General features: G+C 49.6%; 1 protein-coding gene across 1 annotated transcript; it reads right to left on the bottom strand.

Annotated features, from left to right (window-relative positions):
- Positions 1 to 2,127: 2,127 nt before the first annotated feature.
- Positions 2,128 to 11,363, bottom strand: ZPR1 (ZPR1 zinc finger). The gene is made up of 14 exons (XM_081889939.1): positions 11,120 to 11,363; positions 10,185 to 10,346; positions 8,795 to 8,885; positions 7,729 to 7,799; positions 6,867 to 6,953; positions 6,605 to 6,727; positions 6,373 to 6,426; positions 6,045 to 6,111; positions 5,680 to 5,750; positions 5,509 to 5,598; positions 5,312 to 5,422; positions 4,844 to 4,930; positions 3,447 to 3,512; positions 2,128 to 2,415 (listed from the first exon to the last, which is right to left on the bottom strand). The coding sequence occupies exons 1-14, from the start codon at positions 11,255 to 11,257 to the stop codon at positions 2,281 to 2,283; spliced, it is 1,353 nt and encodes a 450-aa protein (XP_081746065.1). The 5' UTR covers positions 11,258 to 11,363; the 3' UTR covers positions 2,128 to 2,280.
- Positions 11,364 to 12,549: the final 1,186 nt, after the last annotated feature.

The raw sequence follows: 12,549 nt of genomic DNA, 5'->3' as shown, positions 1-12,549 counted from the left end.
AGAAATCCTGCAGCGGCAGCAGGGGGCCCCATTTGCTAAAGTGGTACTTCAAGTTAAGAACAGACCTCCAGAACAAATTAAGCCAACGTACCACTGTACTGTAATCCCATGCCCACCAGGCGACCGGGCAAGCGGGGGCGCAGAGCAGTGACCCTTGTTTATTATTGCAAGCCTATCCACACCTTTTCCTTCAGGGTGCTCAAGGTGAATGGCCTGACAACACTTGTAGTTTAATGGTGAATTTTGGATATAATGAAGATGTAAAAAAAAATGAATTATTATAAAAGATGCAGAAGGAAATGACTAACAATTGGACTCATGAAGGGGAGGAGGGAAGTCCAGGAGATTCTACGCAATCTTGTCTTTCTGTTGTGTGTTGGATATGTGATTGTAAAGCTGTAATTTGTAAAACCAAATAAATTATTTTATTTTATTTTTAAAGGTGAATTGCCTGGTTCTCTTCCTCCCCACCACAACCCTATGAGGTGGGCTAGGCGGAGGATACAGGAACTGGCCCAAGGTGACTTTCACAGCCAAGTGAGTGGGGTGGGGAGCAGAATGGCAGAATTGTAAAGTTGGAAGACCCCAGGGGTCATTCAGTCTGACCCCCTGCAAGCAGGAATCACACCTGAAGCATCCCTGATGGATGGCCGCCCAGCTTCTGCTTAGAAACCTCCAATAAAAAAGTATGCCACTTTCCGAGGGAGCCTGTTGCACTATCAAACAGCTCTTAGTGCCTGAAAGTTCTTCCTAATGTTTAGTTGGAATCTCCCTTCTTTTTTAATCCACTGCTTTGGGATAGTCCCAAGAGACTGCAGTAGTAATGCAGTAAAGAGAGAGGAGTGGAGAGATAAGAGACAGAAGCAGACCTACCACCTATTTTAGGATCCCTCATAGGGAGGCATAGGCGCAAACTACCATATTTGAGGGGGCCAGGGGGCCCCAATGTTGATGGGCATTGCTACTCAAACGATGTGCGTGTGACACGTCTTGTAATGCGGGGCAGAGCTTACCTGGCCTCCCAATATTTTATTCAAGTTGGCACCCATGTAGCCCCCTGACCCTCGCCTCTCAAGCCTCTCAATACTATTGCCAGGCTGAGAGGCTTCCACATTTCAGGAACAGAGCAATTCACCTCCTCCCAACTGTGGATTTCCCAGAGGCACTGGGGTGGGGGGAGCACCATTAGTGTGGGAAACAGGACAGCAGGATATCTATGGTCTGATCCAGCAACCCATTACTGTTTGGTATTCTCTATCCACTGCAGCACAGGCCAGAGAGCCAAGAACAATTCCATGTATACACCTTTGGTCAGGTAGAAAATATGATCACAGACACAGATCTTCAGAAGCCCTGTAATTTACAGGAGCCTTTGTCTACCTGGTACCCTCAAGATGTTTTTAGCAGTCACTCCCATCAGCTGCCCTTTCCACCCACCAGGATGATCATCCAAAACAGCTGGAGAGCTTCAGCCTGGCAAAGGCCAATTTACGCCAAGACACCTAGGTGGAGAGGACTCCCTTATACAAACCCTATTACAAGTGTGCAACTTGTCAGCCTTGACAAGTGTTTAGAAAAAAATGCCCAGCCTTAGCTAACACATGAAGAGGAAAGCAGGCTACACTTAAAAGCCCCTACCCTTGCGAAGCAGAAACAATCAGTGCTGCTTGTGTGAAAATACGATTCTTTCAAGGTCAGGTACCAGCTTTTAGTTTAAGAGGGAACTAAGGTCGATGACATCCCTACTGTTCTTCAGGACTTGAATATCCCTCATTTTTCTCCTAAGAGCAGAGTGGCCCTAGCAGAGGGCGAGCAGGAGTTGTCTTTTCACACACCTCACTTTTATTGCTCTGGGGGGAAACAAATGGAAAAAAACCAAACATCCGCAAGGGAACAAAGGAGAAGAGAAGAACGACAATGTTGCCTCCCTTACTGAAAATGCCAGACACTATTCATGCAGGAGGCAGCACTCAATACAGAACCAAGTGCTGAAGATCCTGGGCAATGATATACCTGGGCATCTAACTTTGATGGGCCAGTTGGGGGAGTAAATCAAGCAGAGGGTGGCCTGTGCCGTTTGCGCCAACAGAATCCCAGGCCATAACAAAATGAGCCTCAAACCAGAAGCAATGCTTTTGCTTTTTATGAGAAGCCCTGCTAGCAAGCTTTCCGTGGGTCAAATTCAATCCAGAGAGTCACAAGCCGACCCTTCCTTCGCCAGGCAGGCGGAACTGTTCGTCTTTTTCTGCACAACACTGTCCTGGCCTCTGTGTGGCGCTGCTACCGCTGGGAAGAGCCGTCTGCTTCGTAGCCCTCTGTTTTCATGTCGTTGAGGCCCAGCTCTTCGTTCTGCTCAAACTGCCGCTCGTAGTGCTCCACTCGCATCTCCGGGTCTTCCTCAGGAGCGTAAACGTTCTGCGGGCAGCAAGAGGCGGTTGTGTTATGCGGGGATACGACACAGAAACCCTTCCTGCACAGCCCACAAGGGATAGAAGGGCACCATGGCCTGCTCCCTGTTTAGCTCATTTTAGGAAAGGGATCACATGGCTTGCGCAAGGGCCAAATCTAGAGCAGGTGTACATTGAGATCAGTGACATGGAACATGCATATGGATGAGAGCTATCAGCCAGCGCAGCAGGTGGTCTGGGATGTTGAGAATTAAGTCCAACGTTCTTCTGGAGAACACCAGGTGCCCCATCCCTGACTTGTATACACCTCTCTCTGTCTCTCTCTCTCTCATACTTTTCAAGGCATGCAAAGCTGGGCTTGAGCACAAGCATACTTGGATTCTTCGGCAATATGTTTGGAGGCAACTGGATATCCGATGTTTTTCCCAATCTCAAAACTCCCCACTTCTCCTCAAAATCCAAGATGCTAAGCCAAAAAGATTACAACCTGGCTCAAGCCATTGTCAACACTGAGTGTGTTAGCAAAGGATTCTCCAGCATCAAGCCCCCAATGCACTAACCAGGCCCCTCAAACCCCAAATTTAGGCACTTGCTCTGTTCCTCATCCTGTGTTCTGTTCCTGACATGGGTAAGGAAGGTACAGACTCCCCTGTGGCCCTATAAACATCCCTGTTGTAACCTCCACTCCTCCGGCATTACCATCCCCAACTGTCCAGAGGTCTCCAACTCTGTCAAATGACTCTGCCCTTTCTTCCCTTGCTGTCCCGGGTGCTGAGCTGGGTCACATAATACCTGGGTTGGTGCCATCTTAGCCTGTTCTCAGCAGTGTCAATATCTCGTCATTGCCATTATTTTGTGCTCTTTCTCCCCAAGCACTTTGAAACTCAGCAGCCAGGCACATACATACACCATAGCCTGTCTTTTTTAAATGGGCCATTCTCAGAACTTTCCTGTTCTCAGGAACCAACATGGCCAGCACTTGCTACAGAACTATCTGCTAAACAACCCCTTGTTTCTTCTGCCCCAAGTTCACTGTACCTGGAGGTAACTGTTCCCTGCAGGGTCATCCAGGACAAAATGTATCCTCAACTGCCCATCCACTACCTGGAGAGAAACAGAAAAGGCATTCCCATCAGAGAAGGCTTCACAGCCTCTCGTTGCGGCCATAAAATTAGCCCAAGTACAGGAGAAGCATCAAGCCAAAGAGCCCAAATGCCCTTCTCATCATTTATTTAGCTTATATACCACTCGATATTAGCAGTCTCAGAGAGAGACCTCAGAGAATATAGTGGGTAGCTCAATGAAGGTGTCAACCCAGTATGCAGTAGCTGTGAAAGGGGCAAATTCCATGCTAGGAATCATTAGGAAAGGAACTGAAAATAAAACTGCCATTATACAAATTTATGGCGCGACCACATTTGGAATACTGTGCACAGTTCTCCACCTCAAAAAAATACAACAGTCGTACTTTGCTTCTCGAACGTAATTGGTTCTGGAAGTCCATTTGACTCCGGAAACCATTCAAAAACCAAGGCATGGCTTCCGATTGGCTGCAGGAGCTTTGGACGTTCAGCTTCCGAAAAACGTTCACAAACCACAACACTTCCAGGTTTTCGGCGTTTGGGAGTCAAAACGTACAAGTATCAAGGAGTTCGAGAAGCAAGATACGACTGTATTGTAGAGTTGGAAAAGAGTAAAAAAAAGGGCAACCAAAATCATCAAAAAGAGGTGGAGAAACTCCCCTATGGGGAAAGGTTACAGAATTTAAAGTGAATATGAGCAGACATTATAGAAATGTATAAAATTTCTCACGGCACGAAGAAATTGGACAGAGAAAAAAATTCCTTCTCTCATAACGACAGAACTTCTGGACATTCAATGAAACTAAATATAACTCACACAGTAAACAGCTCACAAATATGAAACATAACTAAAAACCAGTAGGTAAAAAAAGGTAAAGGACCCCTGGACGGATAAGTTCAGTCAAAGGCAACTATTGGGTTGTGGTGCTCATCTTGCTTTTAGGCTGAGGGAGCCGGTGTTTGTCCACAGACAGCTTTCTGGGTCATGTAGCCAGCATGACTAAACTACTTCTGGCGCACAGGACACTGAGGGAAACCAGAGCGGTACCTATGTACCTACTTGCACTGGCGTGCTTTCAAACTGCTAGGTTGGCAGGAGCTGGGACAGAGAAACAGGAGCTCACCCCGCCACAGTGATTTGAACCACCAACCTTCTGATTGGCAAGCTCAAGAGGCTCAGTGGTTTAGACTACAGCACCACCCACATCCCTTTTACTAAAAATCAGTAGGCATATATCAATAACACCATAAAATCCAGCAAAATTTAAATTTACAAGCTACTGTAAAAAAAAAACGTACAAAAAACCAGAATACCATAGATTGCTGAGTTAAAGGCATAAAGAGGCACCAAACCTGTTGCAGCTTCCTGCCAAATGCACAGAGTTTTTCTGCTCTGTCTGATGTTGAGCTGTCCCCCAGAGTGAATGGGTTCTTTGCCACCTGTAAGACACAACTCAGAATTTAGTCCCTGTTCAAAAGCAGGTCCCCCTCCCTAAGCCAGCCAATGACTCTGCTCACATCCAGCAGATTCAGTCTTCCCATTCTGTAACATTATTCCTGTCTCCTGTCCCTCCAGAGACCAATACCTGTTGGCACCTGCTGGCAAGATCCACACCTGTCTAGAGGAAGGTCATTTCTCCAGCTGAAGTGTAGCCAACAAGCCAACTCAAATTTGTTTTGAGTTCCTATTGGTTTAAGGTGTCCCCACCCCCCTTAATTTAACAGCTTCCTTCCAATATCTTTTTTCATTAAGTGCAAGACATTTTGTGACGGCTTTACCTTCAAAGGTGGGATATACATTTATTTTATTACAAAACTCACCAGAGTCTGGATATCCTTTAGTAATCCTTCCAGAGTCGTGAATTTCCCACCCAGGGCTCCCATTCCTAGCTCAAATTCAAGCTCTGGAATCTCCACTCTGCAGGTTTCGGACTGCGGAAGAAGGAGGACATTTCACTTAGTTTCTGGAGGCAGAAATTTGCAAGAAATGGGCAATGGCAGAGAAAAGAGCACCACACCTTGAGGATGTCCCTCGTCATGTCTGATGGGTCAGTCACATGAAGGGTTATCTTGGTCCCCAAAGGCTCTATGGCTCCTCCAGATTTAACCTGTGGACAAGTAGGAAAACTGTAAACCGGACAGAGTTCATCCGAGGAAACATCAACCCTGCCAGACCAAAAGCCGCTCACCTCGTTTGTTCTGTGCCCACAAGCATCACAGTTTGTAGCCATGATAATGACTTCTTTGAAATGAGGGATCTCTGGAGAAGGAGAAGTCAAGGAAACCAACAAACAGCTAAACTCACATGCCTGTTTTACTGATACAGATACAAGACCCACTTCTTTGCTTTGTCAGATCTCCTCATTGTCAGAATCCCAGCACTCCAAACCACCCTTGGCACAGTTCCTTCACCACTAAAAAAAGGAATAAGGTATGTTTGGTTGAACTGCACTCTTTGGTGAAGAGTGATGCATCTGCACGCACACACTTTATTGGCCCCCCATGACCGGCCTGGAATGTGACATGTTCCTTGTTCACAGACTCAAAAGGATACGCACCAGCTTCATGTTTGTACTGGCCGGAGCATTACATTCGGGGCAATTGGTGCCAAACTGCAGCAGCTGGAATACAGGAGAGGGCCACAGTGGTTAGCTCAGTCAGCAGAGCATGAGACTCTTGATCTCAGATTCCTGCACTGCAAGGGGTTGGACGAGATGACCCTTGTGGTCCTTTCCAACTCTACAGTCATATGATTCTAAGTCCCTTTCTGTAGAGTGATCCCTGCTGGGAACAGGAACCCTCCAGAGGGCGCAAGCCAGGCCTAAGCAGGCCACTGAGTGTTCCAGAAGACTCTGCTTAAACCTCAAGGGCAGTTTACTCACTTCATTCCGTAGGTCGTCCACAGAGTCAGTCAAGTCCTCCTTGGATTCCTCAGCCTAAGAAAGAACAGAGATGTTGGAATTTGTCTGCTGCACACTCTTAGGACCTGCAGCACGGCTCAAAGGTCAAGCGATCGACAACAGTGGCACATGAGCTAGAACGCCATTGCCTAAATACTAAGTTACGGAGCCTTCATGAATCCACTAAGGCCAGACACCCTCTAACTCAAGCTACCTCAATTCCAAGCAGAGCAGCCTGCTGAGCGGTTCTCCTGTAGTGGGTCACCACCAGGGCTTCATCCCTCCGTGGGGCATGAGGGTTTTCCACAAAGCTGTTGCCAGAGGGGTCATCTAGGATCTGGCAAAGAGAAAGGAAGTGGAAGGGAAGAGCCATTAGTGGCCTCTGTTTGCTTCTGCAGGGAATAGTTGGGTGCATGCCAGGATAGGCCAAGACTCCCCACCCCACCTAAAGGCAACCCTGTCCTGGTGGTACTTACAAAAGTGAAGGCTGAATCCACATCTTTCAAGCGCTTCAGCTTACAGATGAATTCCTCGATCTTCTCTGCAACGTCTGGGTGGGTTTCCTGAGTCCAGAAAGCAGAAGCAGTTGCTTTTAGCCTCTATTATCCAGACCAGCTTGGAAGAACAACTTGGGAGTCCAACAACAGACTTAAAATCAAACACCACAGGCCACAACTCCCACCACCCCTTGCAGTCAGCAGGGCCAATGATCAGAGAGGATGAAAGCTGAAGTCCAACAACAACCGGAGAACCAAACGTTCCCCTTCCCTGCATTACAGCAAAAAATATCAAACAAACACAGAGAAAGCTGCCTTATATCCTCTGCTTTAGGACCAAGCTCTCTGTTACTTGACCAGCATCACTTGTTGCATGTTATTGCCAGACATATTTAACAAGTGAGTCTTTGTTTACCAAAAGGGGGGCAGGTAAGGTGTTAGCCACCCATATTCTGGACTTCTGAGGCCTTTAACAACACTGCTAGAAATATTTAGGACCAGCTTTACTAGCTCACAGGACTGTGATAGAGCTGTCCAAACCAATAGGGTGTTCAGTGCTTCTAGGCCATTCACAAGTTCTGCTTCCCGAAGGGGGACTTCTAAACCTAAAGAAGCCCAAAATTCATTTAATATACTGGCCATGCGATGAGCACTGCCATAGCACCTGCCAATGCCAGGTATCTTGTTCAATAAGCAAGAAATCATTCAGCAGCTGATGTCCCCAACACATGCATCTTTCCCCCTGCCAGCTGACCGAAAAGCCCCATGAAATGACAGCTCAGCCCATACAGACAAGAAAGTGCTCCCCCCACCCTCTGCGGAGCCCTTGCAAGCAGCTTACCCTACGGAATGACTGGTCCTGCTTCAATCCTTCTATGGCTCTCTCAATTAACCCTTCAATGGTGGTAAGAGCTAGTGAGAGGGAGGTAGAGAGAAAGGGCAGACACATCATTACCCAGCAGTCCAGACTCCACCAGTTATATTCTTCCACACTGGCACGCAAAAGTAACTGTTATTACTAGAAATAATGGGGTTGGCTCCTTTGCTGGCTCTCGTGGACTGATATCAGTCCACCCTGCCAGCGACCAGATCCTCTGCAGTGAGCCAAAGACTGGGTAGAACAGGGAAGGGAGGCCCCAACTTCTGCTTTTCAAAAGGCAGCCTGGCAACACAATTCCTTCTCTGCCTCGTACCCCCATCAATTCCATTGCCCTCCCCCCGCCAGCTGCCCTTAGAAAATAGAGCAGATGGAACTGGCACACTGGCAACCACTGCAGGTGCACAGAACACAGGGTGAGCTGGCATTCCCAATGATTTAACCAAGGAGCACCACTACTTTGGAAAGCAGTCAGCCACCAACTGGGATGGCTTTAGACAAGGGGTAGACAAATTAACAGAGGACTCTCCGTGGCTACCTGCCGCGGTGGCTATGTGCTCTCTCTGCTCTCAGAGGCAGCAAGCCTCTGCATGCCAGTTGCAGTTGCACTCAAGTCCTGCTTATGGGCTTCCCAGAGGCATCAGTTTGGCTGCTCTGAGAACAGGGTGTTGAATGAGACGGGTCTCTGGCCTGATCCAGCAGCCCAACAGTTAATTCTCATGTTAATCAGATCAGGAGGAACATGAGAGCAGACTCTCAGAAAGCAAGAAGCAACTTAGTGGAGATCTGGATTCTATAGGCTGACTGGGCAGGGGGCTTGAGCAAGGGGCTTTCTAGCCCTCTTGTTCAAGCCAGTACAACAAATGCCTCTTCCACACACCCTTTAAAAGCCCCACAGTGGAAAATGTTCCTTTTCACACCCTCAAACAGCAGCTCCTCCTGCGGAACAGGTCGTCAGGAATGTGCTAGTAGCTTCTTGCATCCCAAAGACCAGCTGCCCAAAGACATAGTGAAACGACCATATACCCACCTCCCTTCTGAGAAAAAGCAGGGATTTCAAAGTCTAGCTCGGGTACTCTAGCTGTGGCACAGTCAGTCTTCACCACTTCCCTATTCATATCCTGGGGAGAATGATTTACAGGAGAGATTATACCAGTCTAGAAACCCGGCAGCCCACCTGGTTGGGTGAGGACAAGGACATGCCCAAAGCACACATGAACTAAAGGGAAACACAAGCTGAGTGATAACACCTCCCCAACTAACCCAAACCAGAGCAGGGGTGGGGGAAGAGTCGGCTCCAGCCCACCCCATTCCTTTTGCCTCTTCCTAGAAGCTTGTGCCCATGTTACCATTTATTCCTGGTAACCAGAGATAAAAGGGTGACCAAAGCCAACCTTTAAATGTGCAATGGAGACAGGTGGCAGTTAGTTACCCCACAGAAAATGGAACCAAAACCCAAATGCCTCTTTCAGCTATTTGCAAACAGATGTCAGCAAATTATCTCTTCCAAAGAGCAAGGAAGCTATTTTCCCTTCCAGTTTCAGGATTCCACTTTGGAAGAACGTTTAGAGACCGACCACTGGCCCTACATGTTTGTATGAAACCCCGCCGTGGATGTCACACATTCAAAGGTTGCCCCCCATCCAGTTACCAGTTAATTCTAAAGGACAAACTGGACCCAAGTTCCGATCCAGAGCACACACACCCATTGACTTTGCATGCATGGTTTGACTGAAAACTGTGTGGGCAAAGGAAAACAGGTCACCTGACACGATGACATCGGGTGACTGACAGGTGGGTGGCCCCATGCACCTGTCGAAGTTGGCCCATGGGGAGTGGGGGTGGGGAGTGTGTAAGGATCTGGCTGCTGGCTGGATCCAGTTCCCAAACCCTGCTAGATGCCTAAGTTATGTTTTTATGCAACCTGGGGGGGGGTCACAGACATTTTTGAACTCTGTACTGGAGGAGGGGTGTAAAAGGCATCTCTTTTGGAATGGCAGAGTAAGTTTCTGACAAGGATTGAGTGGTTTTCTATATGTAATCTGGGTTATGGCTTCTACACCGCCTTGAGTCTTGGAAAGGTGACTATTAAATCTTTATATAACATAAGATCACACCGAGGGACCTCAAATCTGGATTTCTTTAGTCTGATTTCTGCAACGTGACATAAGCAGCCCAGCCCACCTACAGCCACACACTGTGCTGCCTTTGTACTATGACAAAGTAAGCTTAATTGATTGAAAGTTTACTTCTCTGCCAATTGTGGTTTCTCAAGCCAGATCAGCTTTACAGCGAATCAGTTCTGTGACGCAGTGGATCCAAACGGGCAGGGATAGTGCCAAAACCAATCTTCAAAGTTACCAAATTTGCTTCTAATGCAAAATCAAGGTCCTTAAGCTACAGCAGACAAACCCACTCACCTGCTTGCTCCGCACAGTCAGCATATAGCATACACCTTGATCCTGGATCCGGCCAGCCGACTGGATCTCTGAGTTGGTCGAGCCACATCTATTGCAGGCGAAGGAACTGACAATGATCTCTTTGAAGAAGGGAATCCTAGTCAGCAACAACCGAGTCACCCCCTAGGTAAGGAAAAAGAAGAATAAAGGCAAAGTGCAAGGGCTCAGCATCCCAAACATCTGGGCTGCTGCCCAGTCACACTTTGCACCTTTCCCCTTTATACAAAGACACCCCAACTTCCCCCTCTGCACCAAAGCTCTGTAACAGACATGCCTTATCCCAAACAAACAGTACCTGCTCCTATAACCCCAACGCTGAATGAGGGTTGTATACGATAGTCCGACTCGGAGTAGACCCACTGAAGTCAATGGGCATGATTCAATTAGGGGCACTATTTCCAATGGGCTTACTCCAAACCGAACAAAGAACAGTCACCTATCCCCCCTCCCCACCTTAAATTTAATAATGATTTTTAGAAACTATATGGCACCATGGGTGGGGGTTTTTTTTGGGGGGGGAGAAGTCCTTGCTCACAGGGCAGCCGATCGGGGGCGGGGGGGGGGAGAGAAAAAGCAAGAGAGCAAGGCCTGAGAGGGGTCGCCCTGCACAAGAAAGGGGTTTCTCTCCAGGGGCAAGTCCTAGAAGAGGAGGAATAGGAAAGGAAGCGATGGAGGCGGCGAAGCGGGGCTCCCATCTTGGCAGAGGGCGCTGTCATTAGAAGGAAAGCCTGCGTCTTAGCAACCCGCCGCGAGAACCCTCTCGCCCCCCTCTTGAGAAGCTGCCCGGGGGGGAGGACGTGTCCCGCCACCCCCGGAGGACGGTGAGGCCCCCCAGCCAGGGGCGGAGAGAGAGAAGGGACCAGCAGAGTGAGGACTAGCATCTTGGGGAGGCTCACGTTGGCGTGACAGGCCATGCAGAGGGACTCGATCTCGGTCGGCAGCTGCTCCTCGTCCTCGGCGCTAAGCGGGCGGAACAGGGCCGGGGTCGCTTCCCCGCCGCCCCGGACAGGGTCCAGGGTCCCGATGGCCGACATGCTTCCCTTAGCAGCAGCAACAGCAGCAGCGACCCACGCACGCTTCCGGCAACCCGGAACTTCCACTCAAGGCATGCGCATTCTCACCCACAACGCCAGAAAAGAGGGCAACCGGCTTCGGGTGACGTCACAGGCGTCGTGTGACCGAATCAGTGCGCAGTACTCCCACGCGGGCTCGCGGGCTTTTCCTAGGCCTCGGCGGACTCAATAAGAGGGCCAGCGGGAAGGCAGAAGTTCAACAGGGGGAGAAATAAGAGGGCCAGCCGAGAGGCAGAAGTTCAGCAGGGGGGAAATAAGAGGGCCAGCGGGGAGGCAGAAGTTCAACAGGGGGAGAAATAAGGGGGGCAGCAGGCGGGCAGAAGTTCAACAGGGGAGAAATAAGGGGGGCAGCAGGCGGGCAGAAGTTCAACAGGGGAGAAATAAGGGGGCAGCAGGCGGGCAGAAGTTCAACAGGGGAGAAATAAGGGGGCAGCAGGCGGGCAGAAGTTCAACAGGGGAGAAATAAGGGGGGCAGCAGGCGGGCAGAAGTTCAACAGGGGAGAAATAAGGGGGGCAGCAGGCGGGCAGAAGTTCAACAGGGGGAGAAATAAGGGGGCCAGCGGGCGGGCAGAAGTTCAACAGGGGGAGAAATAAGGGGGCAGCAGGCGGGCAGAAGTTCAACAGGGGAGAAATAAGGGGGCCAGCAGGCGGGCAGAAGTTCAACAGGAGAGAAATAAGGGGGGCAGCAGGCGGGCAGAAGTTCAACAGGGGGAGAAATAAGGGGGCCAGCGGGCGGGCAGAAGTTCAACAGGGGGAGAAATAAGGGGGCAGCAGGCGGGCAGAAGTTCAACAGGGGAGAAATAAGGGGGCAGCAGGCGGGCAGAAGTTCAACAGGGGAGAAATAAGGGGGGCAGCAGGCGGGCAGAAGTTCAACAGGGGAGAAATAAGGGGGGCAGCAGGCGGGCAGAAGTTCAACAGGGGAGAAATAAGGGGGCAGCAGGCGGGCAGAAGTTCAACAGGGGAGAAATAAGGGGGCAGCAGGCGGGCAGAAGTTCAACAGGGGAGAAATAAGGGGGGCAGCAGGCGGGCAGAAGTTCAACAGGGGAGAAATAAGGGGGCAGCAGGCGGCAGAAGTTCAACAGGGGGAGAAACCCTGGGATGGAATTTCTGTCCACGTGGGCATACTGGAAAGCCAGGCTGCTAGATCCTGTTGCTGGCAGTTAGACCTCAGAAAGGGAAGTGTTCCCCTCCCAATCCAGTGGCAAAGGAACCACTTGGCCGGGTAGGGAGACATGTCTTTGCCAAGGTGAGCC

Source organism: Podarcis melisellensis, assembly GCF_964234715.1.
Source record: "Podarcis melisellensis genome assembly, chromosome: 15".
Lineage (NCBI taxonomy): Eukaryota > Metazoa > Chordata > Lepidosauria > Squamata > Lacertidae > Podarcis > Podarcis melisellensis.
The sequence above is the reverse complement of the archived record's forward strand: the minus strand, read 5'-3'. Positions and strand labels throughout refer to the sequence as shown.